This window comes from Camelus bactrianus, chromosome 2 (assembly GCF_048773025.1).
Source record: "Camelus bactrianus isolate YW-2024 breed Bactrian camel chromosome 2, ASM4877302v1, whole genome shotgun sequence".
Classification (NCBI taxonomy): domain Eukaryota; kingdom Metazoa; phylum Chordata; class Mammalia; order Artiodactyla; family Camelidae; genus Camelus; species Camelus bactrianus.
In genome coordinates, this window is record NC_133540.1 from 99,937,167 (window position 1) to 99,950,862 (window position 13,696).

General features: G+C 41.2%; 1 protein-coding gene across 8 annotated transcripts in view; it reads left to right on the plus strand.

Annotated features, from left to right (window-relative positions):
• The window catches only part of LNX1 (ligand of numb-protein X 1), a 167,567-nt gene that overhangs the window by 150,341 nt on the left and 3,530 nt on the right, over nucleotides 1–13,696 (plus strand). For 7 of the 8 annotated variants that reach the window (XM_045524927.2, XM_074347816.1, XM_074347828.1 and 4 more), the window contains 3 exons: nucleotides 805–939; nucleotides 6,931–7,108; nucleotides 8,664–8,895. In XM_045524927.2, the coding sequence (XP_045380883.2) occupies nucleotides 805–939; nucleotides 6,931–7,108; nucleotides 8,664–8,895 (545 nt within the window). The remainder of the gene's footprint in view (nucleotides 1–804; nucleotides 940–6,930; nucleotides 7,109–8,663; nucleotides 8,896–13,696) is intronic. The other variant, XM_010966089.3, reaches the window with a different exon arrangement.

Consider the following 13,696-nt stretch of genomic DNA (forward strand, 5'->3'; position numbering starts at 1 on the left):
TTATGTATCATGTTTCCCACGTCCCAAGTCTAGTCTATCTGGTCTGCAGATCTGGAACCTCAGGAGTCAGCAGGTTTGGAATAGTGACCCACACTCTCAGACACAAGTGAAACTCATCTGTGGCAGAAAGCCAATCAGTAAATTTACAGTATGGAATGAACCTCCCTAATAAACAGCACATTTGCTATTTGGGAAAGCTCTGTCCAAGTGGCAGGGTACATAGCAGAGAGGACTAGTCATCAGAATTAGTGCTGGTCACATAAAAAAGGATCAAGGCAAAGGTCTTTAATCAAGCCGTGTTATATAACCTGCCATCATCCTTAGATTTCTGATGCCAGATGTTTGAAACTGTCAGAAGCAGGATTTCTCTTCCTGCAGTGGTTGTATTGCTGCCAAGAACTCCCTTTCTTCTCCTTCGCTGTTGCCCTTTGGTCTGGGGTTTGGATGGGGCTACTACCTTACCCTGCACACTCTGTTCTAGCTGGAAAGCCCTTCATCCATGGCTTGTGTACGATGGAGCCGTTCATTAAAAATGGCAATGTCGGACAGTGTCTTTTCAAAGACTGTTGAGTGAGTCAAACCTTCCAAAGTGATATTTATGACCTGATTTAAGGATAACGGAAATACCTCTCAAGTTCTTGCCAAATTACAAAATGGGCACAGCCATGGAAAATACCAGAAATCACCTCCCCCCACCACCAAAAAAAAAAAAAGTAAAACCAAACCCACATGTTGGTGAGCCCATGGTGCTGGATGCTGTGGATGGGAGCTCAGAGTGGCTAACGCCGGCGTCTTATCACGCAGGCCAGTGAAAGGCGCGTTCACCTCGTCGTGTCCCGCCAGGTTCGGCAGCAGAGTCCTGACATCTTTCAGGAAGCCAGCTGGAACAGCAACGGCAGCCGGTCCCCAGAGCCAGGGGACAGGAGCAACTCTCCCAAGGTGAGGCCCAGCCAGGGCATGTCCACTGCTCCAGGAGGGAGCTGTGTGGGAAGGCTGCACACTTGAATGTTTCTAAGTGTACTCTCTGGACTACATCACGTCAACACTGTTTGACTTGTCTTGTAAAACTCAGAGCCCCAAATCCCATCTTCAAGACCTAGTGAGATAGCAGGTGTCTCCCATCCAAGCAGGAGAGAGGAAGGTGCAGGAGAGTTTTGAAACCTGATCTTGAAACCAGACCTCATACGGGGACCTAATTTCTAGTCGAAGCCAAATGGATGTCATGTTTTTTTCCAACAGTCATTTTGTTTAAGGACTGCTTCCATTCACTTTCAGATGAAACAAGAGGTTTACTTGGTTTATGGTTTTTGAAGTTCCCAGTCTGCCTGAAAATTAAAGGGATGAGTCCCCTGCTATTTTTAGTATGTTTGTGTTTTCAAGAAAGACCCAGGAAGATCATAAAAACACTTGATGTTCATGTAACATTAGGAAGTGGTGGGGGTTGGGACAGACCAGAGAGCACACGTCCTGTCTTACGGCATTAAACTCCAGGAAAAAACAAAACAAAACAAAACAAAACAAAAAACACCGTGGATGAAGCTGAGTGCATCTCTAGGCAGAATACCTCCTTCAGGCCAGTAATTTGTAGCCTGCCTTTAAATGTGGTGACTCAGCCCAATTTGCACTTCTGTGGTTTTTATTAGAGGCAATGCCATAACCTCTCCATATGGATGGGTATCTGAGCTACACAAACCTTGTCTAGTTCAAATTCAGCGTCCTACAGCCTTGGCTTGGCATCCTGTTATGATGGAAGTGAGTTTCTAGCCATCATTTCTCCTGGGATCTGCTTTCACTAAATCACTTACAACTGAAATCTTATAGATAGTTCGTCCGTCTTGCAACAGAGACTACAGAATGCCTGCATCCCACATCAGGCTCTGTTTCAGCTTGGAATAGCTCAACGAGTTTGAGTTTTTGAGCAACATATGCAAAAATGTACTCAAAATTTTGCTTTTGGAATATCTCTGCTTTATATGCTGTTAATTACACAGCCTATAAGGCTATATTGCCTCTCCTTTCACCAGCCAGGCAGCCAGCCATCCCCCATAAATCCATAAACTCCAGGTTTACTTACAATAAGCAATCTACACAAACCAAGTACCTCCTGCTAAAACTTTGTATGGATAAAGGACTCCTTGGTGTCTTCTTGCTAATAAATACCATTAATGGTGTTTAAATTAAACTAATGGTATTTATTAATGGAAAACTAGTTTATTAGCTTAATTAAAGGTTTAATCTAATTATAGTTGAATTAACTAGACCATATTTTTTTCTAGTTCATTGAACCACTAAGAATGAGGCTTCCACCAGCACTGTGGTTTTATAATCCCTTCCACTAACCATCATGAATCATGGAAATAGCCAGACTGATCTGATCACATTTTTGCTGCAAACTTATGTCGTGTGTCCAATTCCTGGAAAACATACATAGCAAACTGGCCTAGAGGGAACTTGTGATTATTTTCATTTTAATTTATAGTTCTATCTGCCTTCTGAAATGTACACACACACACACACACACACACAGTGGCATATTTAAAATTAAACTAAGACATACAAACACTTGGTGATTTAGTTTTTTATGATCCTACTATAGTTTTATTTAGGGAACAGCATTGCTTCTTGAAAGTAGGAGCGTAAATGATTCAAAGAAATACCAAAGAAGGCAAACCCAGATTTGCAAAACAGAGAAGTTTTTAGCCAGTTGAAAAGTTAAAGAATGCTAGGCATCAAATTTAGGAGTGTGGCACCCCTGTGGGAGAGGAAAGGGGATGTGGCCGGAGAGAAATCACAGCAGGGCTTCAGCTGTGTGCAGAACATATATTCCTGATGCAGGTTGCAAGGTACACAGGTAGGTCATTATGTTCATCTTTATACTTTTATTATATATCTGAAATGTTTTGTTTTAAAAATCCAAAGCAAATATTCCATTATGTATTTTTAATAGCTGAATGATGAGTACACAGGTGATACTTTTTAATCAATTCGAACTATGTCATAAAAAATTACACTTTTAAACATAAGGGAATGTCCTGAGGTCTCTACAGTAGGGAAGGGGGTGGGGAGAAAACACAGATGGAAAAGATCTCTGTCATACGTAAGTGCTCTCTGCAACCAAAGTGAGGCAACTGTGGGTGTGAGTCGTTTACAGGGGAACTTCGGTTTTTGCGTTCCTAGCGTGGGTCTCTCCCCGGTGAGGAAGGCAATGGCTGTCGGAGACACAGGGCACATGGACCACTTCTTACTTGCGTTAGTCCAGTTGTTCGTGTTGAGCCGGTGTGAGCTCCCCGGAACATCCCTTTGCTCAGTGCAGCAAGGCTGTTGGGTAAGCACTGAGGACGTGTGAAAGAAGACTCTGCCCTCCAGGATCTTGTATCTAAAAGTGTAAATAATGCACAATGCAGCCAGGAGGATGCAGGTTTCTGCATTCAAATCTTAGATGTCATCTATTTTGTTTGACAGCATTCAATTTGGTTTGAGTTCTCTAGTAAGTGAGAGAAATTCTTTCTGGAATAATTGGGTACTTAATTCTTTCATGTGTGTTTTTCTGACAATTATCTGAAACTCGATAGATGAATTTCTATCATGTGTTTGAATGGTACCTCTAAAAGCAGAGTGATGCATGGTGGGAGAGCAAGGACTTACGGCCGGATAGCCTACATTTCAGTTTATCTCCTGAGGGTTGTGTTTCATTGATCAGATTTCTTAAAATGGTGAGCCTCGGTTTGCCCTTCCTGACACATTGAAGTAGACAACAAATAGTATTTCTTTCCTTGTCCTAAAGGAGTGTCTGGCCAATCTGTGCATTATTCAAGCAATATTTATTCACAACAAAATAATTAAAGCGTCTCACTAATAATTCCTATTAACTGGAGTAGCAGGAGAGAAGCCAATACAACTTCTGGGATATTTCATTAGCTATGTAATTTTGCTACTTTGAAATGAATTTGATAGCACATTTTTAACCAAAATATTCTTAGATCAAAGTCATATCTTCCATTTAATTGCTTTTTTTTTTTTTTTAGCCACAGGTTTGTAGAACGTGGGCATTCTTACTCATTTCATAGATGAAGTCAGAGAGGGCTTGAGTGATTACAGTGTTAGAGAATCTCATATGCTTATTGCCATCAGAAACCCAAATAATGATAAATGATGTTCAAACTTTGTACTAGAAAGGCAATTAAATTATTGGAAACTTTTTTACCTGAGTAAACATAAAAATTGATTAAACCCAATTTTGGCAGAATTATGGGAAATTTGCATTTTCATGATGTATTAGTGAGATTATAAATGATAGAGCTGTTACAAAGGTAATTTATCAATATCAAAATGTTAAATGCTCAGGCTCTTTGATTTAGCAGTTGTACTTCTAGGGCATGAGCCTAAAGAAATATTTACACCAGTGCACAAGATGTATGTCTAAGGATGTGCACAGTGACACTGTTTAATTTTGCAAAAGACTGTTTAAAAAAAAAAACCCAAGTGGTCATTAATGGTGAATATGACATATTTACACAATAAAGTACTAGGCAGCTGTTCAAGAGATAAAGCGTATGTGTGTATTTATTTGCATGAAAAAGATGTCCTTGTTGTCCAGAGTATTCCATGCTGTGTTTAAAACAACACCTTGAGAGATTGACCACTTACCCCTACAATACCCCAGGCCCCCACCTGGAAATGATGGAGTTAAGCCCTTTGTGAGGACCAGGGGTAAATGCTTTATGAATATTCGCAGGAATGAGCTGATGCAGTGGGGCAGCCGGGGGAGTCTCTGGGTTTAGAGCTTTGCCCTGAGTTTCAGAACTGCCTGCATCTCCAAGCCAGGATCTTCTGAGAGATGATTATAGTTAAAGGAAGAGACATCCTCAATCTAGCTGCTTTTAAGAAAGGAAAAGTCGGGGGAGGGTATAGTTCAGTGGTAGAGCGTGTGTTTAGCATGCACGAGGTCCTGGGTTCAATCCCCAGTATCTACATATATTAATATATATGTATGTGTATATATACATACATATATATTTATATAAATAAATACCTAATTACTCCCCCCCAAATAAATAAATACTAATTACCAGTCCCAAAAAGAGAAGGACAAGTCATATATGGAGGACAGATCTTAAGATCCCCTCCAAATCTACTCCTTGGCCTTGACCAGAATGCGGGGAGCTCTGTGCTCATGCTGTTAAACTACTTACTTGTCTTGTCTTGGAACTTATCTCTGATTTCAGTTTTACAACCCTCATCTGATAACCAGTCTCTGCAGGGCACTTCAAAGGTCCAAGGTTTATATAAACACAACTCACACCTTACAAGTATTCATTGTAACATATACCTTGCTATACTTATTTTTAATTTCCAATGTATTATTCTATTACTATCATAAACAATTTGGGGCAATTTGCAGTTTATCCATCCATTTATTCAACAAACATGTACTTACGTGTTAAATGCTATGTTCAGTGCTGGGGGTACAGTAACAGGGCATTACTGTATACAATAAGGCCATTAAAACAGGCATGGGTATGTATGACTGAAACATGTTGCTGTACGCCAGAAATTGACACATTGTAAAAGTGACTATACTTCAATTAAAAAATCAGGCATGGGTAATCATGAGATAATAAATGCATGAAAGTCCTAGGCTTATCTTGCTTTATAATGAAGCATTAAAAATTGATTCTGTGCATGCACGTATAGTTTTATATGATGTCAACCATCAAATTTACAGAAGTTTGTTTAATTATAATTCATTCGATTTGTTGAAGAGATAATATAGTCACAGGGCTCAAAAACGGAAAGTATATAAGTATGTATTAAGTCTCTCACCCCAATCTGTCCAGTTCCTTTCTCCACCCCAAGAAACCTCTTTTTCTTCCATAGTTTTTTTTTATGAAAATGCAAATACTAATACAAATTCTTATTTATCTCCTTTTTTTAAAAAAACAAAAGGTGGTATATTTACCCTTTGCTCTGTAGCTTATCTTTTGTCAGATGTACTTTTAAGTTTTCTTTAGGTAGAACTATAAGCTATGTTTTGAACCATAGACGTCTTTGAGATTTGATCAAGTGTTATAAATATTTATTTGCAGTGCTCATACCCACTTAGTCTTCCGGGTCACTGACTAAGCAGGAAGGAGTATTAGTTTTTAGAAAAATATGTCTTGATATGTATTCACTGATAAGCAGTGCCCTTGACCCACTCTGTCTTGTTGCTTCCAGATAATGCTGCGTGTTGCTTGCCTAGTGTTTCTAGTCTAATGTTGAATCAAAATCACGATTCTTGTAATCTGCTTTTGAAAAGTTGGTCCAACGGGTATACTGTATAATGTGTGTACTATATTTTATGTAATGAAATTAAAGGATATAGCTACATATTATTTTGAAGTGCTAAAGTAAGCATGAATTAGGGGAAACCTAGATATTGGTAAGTTTTTAGAGTGGAGTATTTGTGAAATTCATTATTTTTCTTTGAGGATTTCTATAATTGAGTACCTGCATACATTAAACTGGGACCACTTAATTTAAATATGGTTACTTTTTTTTTTAACTTAGAAGAAATTCCTAATTGATGGATGACAAGACTTTTATGAAGTGTTGACTCATTGTATCAGGAATAAATGAGTCACTTGAAAAATTTTGCAGGCAGTTCATTTTGTATGCTTAATATTTCTTCAGTGGTCTCCAGCCTATTCCTCCTTCCATTTTTTAACTGGTCCCATTTGAAGTGTAAATTTTCTCTGAGTCAGCCTGTGGAATTTGGGGTAAGGTAACTCTGCTGAGGGTGGGGACCAAATGAGTTCTCTGTGTGCGTCTCTCTTTCTAAGACTAAGAACCACTATTACATATCTATGCAATCTTGGGTTTTGTATGTAGGAAATGCCACCCCACTTGTGAACAAATGTGCCATATTTGTTTTTCTGTCTGTGCCTTCAGCCCCTCCATCCTGCGGTCACTTGTCATGAGAAGGTGGTAAATGTCCGAAAAGACCCCAGCGAATCACTCGGCATGACGGTTGCAGGGGGAGCGTCCCACAGGGAGTGGGACTTGCCGATCTATGTCATCAGTGTTGAGCCTGGAGGAGTCATAAGCAGAGATGGAAGAATAAAAACAGGTAAGAAGCCAAGAGACGTAAGATACTGGGCAGCAGAGTGTTAAAAGGAATTAGCACCTTGCTGGGTTAGGTAACTGTTTCCACAATTAACAAGAGAATGTGAGGGTATCTGGCTGGGACATCTGTTACCCACTGACCATGATTAGTTTGCGTACAGTAGCTGGACTGGGTTTCAGCCCTCTTCATGCGCGTGGATGTGGGCCACCTTGCTCGCTGGTAACGTGAGTACCTGCCAACTATGCCAAGAATTAATAGAGAAGTGCTACAGTTATGAGCAAGTTGCTTCAGTTAAGTGGCATAATTTCATTCCGTTCGTTCTAAGTGAGTCTTTGCTGGATTGATCCAATGATAAAAATGGTCATGAATTGTTCTATTTTATGGGTTGGATAAGAGAAACAACTTGATAGAATTTGATTTAATGAATATTTAGTAAGTGAAAGTACCAAGCAGGGTACTTTCCAATTGATGACTAGTGTTTCACTACTTGAATCTTAGGTGATTTGGGGCTACTTCCAGTGAAGGCAAGTGATGTCCAGTTTGCATCTTTAATAGTATTGTCAGTTCCCATGAAGGGGCAGCTCAGATGGCAGTTACGCCCTTTCAGGTTTCAGATTCAAGAGCTAAAATGTGCTGTTTCTGAAGTACAACTGCTTAGCCACTGGGGGATGGCATGTTAAGGAATTCAGTCAGCCAACCTAACAGTGCTTCTTTTGAGGTCAGGATGATCTCAAGGTCTTTCCCATCTTTCTCCTCCTATCCTTTTACTCTTAATGCTATGATTATTCTGTGTAAAAAAGATGGAGGCAGAAAAACAGAGAAATATAAGAATAGAAAATGGAGATGGGGAGGTATGTCTTTTAGCTTCTCTTGCTTTTCTTTTTCACCCAAGCACCTGGGTAGAAATGATGCAGTCAACCAAGAAGTGACTTTATTAACAAGAGAACTTGAGCAAAGGATTATAGGATACGATGGTTCTGCATGTAGCAGGCGCTTGACCAGTGGTAGCTGTCGTCACCTTGCAGTGACTAGAAATGGGAACTTTTCTCTCTACCTCTTTAACAACACAGTTCCAGACCCATTTTTCTTAACTGCTAAGATGACTCTGCCAGACACTCTCATGGGGACTTGCTTATTTATTCACTCAATCCATATTTCCTGGGTGCCTGCTACATGACCACATGCCGGGCTCTGTGCAGGTGCAGGGAGCTTTTCCCAAGTGTTCTCCCTTGGCGCTAAAAACGGGAGAAAGGAAGAAAAAGGAGATTTTCTTTGATTAATAGTGAATGTGGCTATTTTATCTTCCTTCCTTTCTTTTTCTTTTTTTTTTTTTTAAGACAAGAGCCACACAACAATAGGTATGCTTTAGAAAGCCCCACACATGGTTTACCAACGCCTTGGAACGAGCACATTGTTCACCATCTGCTATAAGAGAACCCAGTCTCACAGCAACACCAGGCTAATGACATGCCACCTGCCTGCATGCCCCTTTGCCTCTCCAGCAGAAGTTCCCGTTTGCACTCTCACTAAGAATGGCTTCTGCTTCTCTGGCCACTAGGTGACATTTTGTTGAATGTGAATGGGATTGAACTAACAGAGGTCAGCCGGAGCGAGGCAGTTGCTTTATTGAAAAGCACATCCTCCTCGGTGGTACTTAAAGCTTTGGAAGTTAAAGAACATGAGCCTCAGGAAGATTGCAGCAGCCCAGCAACCTTGGACTCCAACCACAACAACACAGCCCCACCCGGTGACTGGTCCCCCTCCTGGGTAATGTGGCTGGAATTACCACGGTGAGTCCCAGTGTGACATCCTCGGGGAGGTGTGGGAGGAAACAATTACAGCTCTTAGACCACTCTTTCACTTTCTTGTGCTGATTCATGGCACTAGCATCTTAATGAGACCCAGGCTTGGTTGTGGGAGTATTTGAAATGATTGTCTTTCCTTTTGTAACTGAAAATGCATGCAGCAATCTCGGGCAGGTACAAAAGCCTGGATATGGAAACACTGTTAGGCACTGATGTGGAGAAGCTCATTGGTCAGCCATGTACGGTTGTGTGGGTTGTACATGCAGCAAGAAGCTCAGCTAATAGGGAGGGGGGCTGTGATCCAGCCTGTGTTCACACATCCTGGAGCAGGGGAAGGTCACCTTTCCCTGGTTGGCTAGTGGCATCTCTAGGAACTTGCATGAAGGTAAAACCCCTCTGGTTTCACCTCTCCAGCTTCCAGGCGGCCCTGGCTAAACGCACGCAGAGCAGTGCAGCAGCACATTTTGCCTTTGCCCAGTTGTTGGGGCAAGTGTTGATTGAGGACCTGTCTCAGATCACCTCTCCCTAGTTGCTCCTGTTGTAAAGTTCTTGCATAAACCTTTAGGAATCAGCTAGGTTGCCATTTCAGTGAGATGTAACTAGAGCCTTATAGGGAAGGGAACTTAAATGTTTCAGTCAGTTCAAGAAAGGATTTGGGGGCAGCCTTGCTAAATGGCTAGATCCAGAAATTGAATAGTCCAAGGACAGATAAATTGGGGTTTACCCACCTGCATCAGAGCATAAACTCTTGGCTTTCAAAGAATGGCCTTAATAATTCCAAATACATGGTTTAAATGTTAAACATTAGAGTCACTGATGATGATATGCTGGCAGAGGATTAAATGAATGAAAGTGAGATGTTTGATTTTAGGGTGGACATTTTTCTTGAGGGTGTAGATAGGTTGGTGTCTCTTCTTTTTTCTTTTAAATGAGGTATTTAAAAATACCCCTACCTCAGATACAAACTGACCTCGATTCCTTTTCAAGCTTTCACTGCTGGAGGTTTATAATAAAAGGAGGAACCAGCGCCATCTTCCAGGTGGTGGAAACTTCTCTTCATGACACAGGGTTGTGTGTTTCTTTTCTTCTCCCACACCAGCTAAGGTCAGCCTTGCAGGGCACTCACGGTTCACATCTCTCCCCGACCCTGCCACACACACAGGCTGCTGCTTCCTGTCCTTCTGTCCTTCCGAGCATGCTTCCTGAATGGGTTATCAGTTTGGGTTTTCATTGCCTCACTCATCCCCTTCTTCTCTGCCAAACTGGGCTCTGCCAGACAGCCCGCCTGCCTCTTTCTGGTGGTCCCTGTGGAGTGGGCGTTCTACCCGTCAGAGAGGCCGCTCACCATGGCCCCAGGGCCCTGCAGGCTGGGTCCACACTCTCCAGGCTGGGCAGCCTCTCTTCTGCCTTCCTGCTTTGACTTTCACTGCCTTGGGCAGTTCTCCCTCAGTTTTGTTTCATATGGAGTTTGCATGTCTGTTTCCAAGTCTCCTAGTCGCCTTTATAATAATTTTTAAAAGCAGAAGGGGAAACACAATCTTCACTCTGACGTTTTGGAGCTAGAAGAATGTCCACCTGGCATTTTTCAGAAGTCCTTAACACTCAGTCTCACGCTCCTATACAAGCCCCCAGACAGTCCCAGGATGAGTCCCAGTCGTAACACTGCTTCCATTTTCATGGGTGGGAGATCCACTCGCATTTCTAACCTTGACTGCAGAGAGCCCCGGAGACCTCAGGTTCTCCCCAATTAATGCAATATCATCGGCTTAAATGTCTCTAGTCATTTGGCATTAGAGATGTCCTAAGAATTTTGGCCATTTGTTGTACATCAGCAAAAGTTACTTGCCTGCTGGAACTTCTAGAGATTTAGGCTACAAAAAGATTTTTTTTTTTTAATTCACAAAGAAGGCATTTCCCTCCAAGTTATACATTTACTCAGTCAAACATTTTCCCCTTTTGCTGAACAGATTTTGAGAGAAACTATTTGCCCTAAAGTATGATCCAGCCAGTTACCTAAGATTCTCTATCAATGAAGAAAAACGGTGACATGTCAGCAAGTCTAGAAACAGAAAATCCCTTCTCTGGGACATTGTGATCATGTCCTCAAGTGCAGTCCATCACATAGAATGAATGTACGTAAAGAGCGTACTGTTAGAATGCTGACCCAGTGGGTGCCTGTTCTGAACCAGTGAGTGTCAGATAGAATGAGCAGCTGCAGAGAGTAAAAACAGGTTATTATTAAGGACAGCACAAATATGTCTTCTCCTTATCAGGGGTGCCTTGGGTCCCAAGAGTGAGCCCTGGGCAGTGGCCCCAGACACAGTCTCTAGGCGACGCAAATTACCAGATGCCATTCAGTTGGAGGGGATTCAGAAAACACTGAAGACCTTCTGCTTTATTCACTGTTGGCTCTCAGGACCCATGCTCCACATCTGGAAGTCTTGCAAAACATGCTCTCATCTGTACTAGTATGATAGTAATACACATTAACTCATTTCTCTCTCTTTTTAAACACTCACTTCTTTCCTTGCCCAAGAATTTAACCTTTTGCTTTCCTGAACTTCGCTTTCCTGAACATAGAGCAGTTTGATGAGGATTGTCTATACTGAAGAGCAAGGAGGCAAATATCATGGATTTTTATTTTTAAGTCAAAAACTTTTACATTTTAACTATAAGATAGGGACGCTATCAGGTACATCCAAGCCTGTAATAAAACTAACAACTGCAACAGTAGCTCACACTTATATCCTTTTCTGCATGCCAGGTAATCTGCCAAGTGCTTTACATGTTCTTTGCATTTTTCACTCATTTAAAACTCACGTCAGCCCTGTGATCTAGGTACCAATATTATCCCCACTTGAAAAACGGGAGATTGAAGCAGAGTGGTTAAGTAACTTGCCCAAGGTTACATGCTGGTTACTATGCAGAATTGGGGTTTGAACTAGGCTGCCTGGTTTGGGATCTTAACCACTGTGCAATTGGTGAACATCCTTAAGAAGACTTAAAGCCTGTATTTAGTTCTTATAATTTCAGTTTTACCATTTGTTTTCTCTCTACTGTAAAGTGAGTTCTGCAGGAATGTGAATGATTCGGTGGATGTTTCATGTAGCCACCAGCATTGTATGTATTTTTTTTAATTGCTTAACCTCTTGAGCCTCAAATTTCTTGCCATTTTCCCCCCATTACTCCCTGTGTGATGATTGCTATTAAGTTACAGTCAATTGGGAATCAAATGAGTAACTCACTGTGAAATCATTTCAAGAGCAAAATTAGTTTTTCTTTTACACCTTCCCCAACTCACCTATATTTAATGTGGGATATGAACAAACACTTTCATGTGTTTGTTATAATAATGCGTGGAGCCTCCACAAGAAAATAATACTTAGTGTCTCTGTAGGTCTTTAAATGGCTCTGCTTAACAGGCATTAGTTGAATGAAATAATGAATATAGCATGTACCAGGAGAAGCCCCCATGGACTTCATAATATAATAGGCAACATGTCATAGTAAATTAAATTAAAGATTATGAATTACAAAAGTTACAATTAAAATACATAGGCACAGGGTGCTTTTGGAACCTAGGAAAGACACTGGAGTGAATGGTGGTCTGTTTTATCTAGCTGGAGGATATAACCAAAATGGGAGAGTAGGAATATCAGTTATTTTCACAGTCATGCTACATAACAAACCAGCCGCAAAACCTCGGTAAGCAGGCAACAATAGGTTTATTTAGCTCGTGAGTCCGGGGTGGAGGTGGGGAGGGTGCCTGTGAGCTGATCCGGGTCAGGCGTGGTTGATCTTGGCTGGCTCCCCTGTGCGTTGGCAGCCCTCTTTGGGTCATTCAGGGGTCTCTGCTGATCTTGGCTGGCCATGCCCACGTGTCTAGGATCTGGCTGGCTCTGGCAAACATCCCACTGATGATCTTATGACTACATCCACAATCAGTAGGAAGGCACCACAAAGTTATGCAGTAAGAGGCATAGATACCAGGGAAGGGTGATGACTTTAGGCCATTAATGTAATTATTTTGCCACAATAAGGAAGAATGAGGAGATATTAGTTGTTTTGGACACATTGAGTTTGAGTTACCAGTGGGACAGTGGGACATGAAGTTTGATAAACGAGTCTAGAGCAGAAATTCCCAAAGCTTTTGCCTCAAGACCCCTACACATACTTACAGAGTATTGTTCACAAAGAGCTTTTGCTTATATAGGTTATATCTAATAATATTTACCTTATTATAAATTAATCTGAGAGATTTTGAATTTTATTTATTCACTTAAAATAGTAATCCCATTATATGTAAACATAAAATAACATCTTTCATGAGAAAAAAATTTTATATGACAGTATTTTAAAAAATTACAAGAATGGCATTGTATATTTTTTGCAAACCTCTTTAATATTTGGCTCAATTAAAGGTAACTGGATTCTTCTTCTGCATTCAGTCTGTTGCCAGATCACCTATCACGTGTCCCCTGGAATATGCCATCCTATGCTCATAAGAAAATGGTAGTGAAAAAGGCAAATAATGTCTTCCAGTGTGACAAGTATTTTTTGCCTCCCAGACTCCCTGAAAGGCACACACACTGTGAGACACCACACTGTGGTAGTATAGGGGCGCAGTGAAGAGGTCCGCTGAGGAGTGGGCTGGGGAAAGGGGAGCCCTTGAAGGAGGCTGAGAAAGAACAGCCAGTGAAGGAAGAACAGAAAAACATGTAGCTTCCTGAGGAGCCCAGGACTTCACCACACCCGCCAACTCCTTTTAGTGGAGTTTATATTTCTT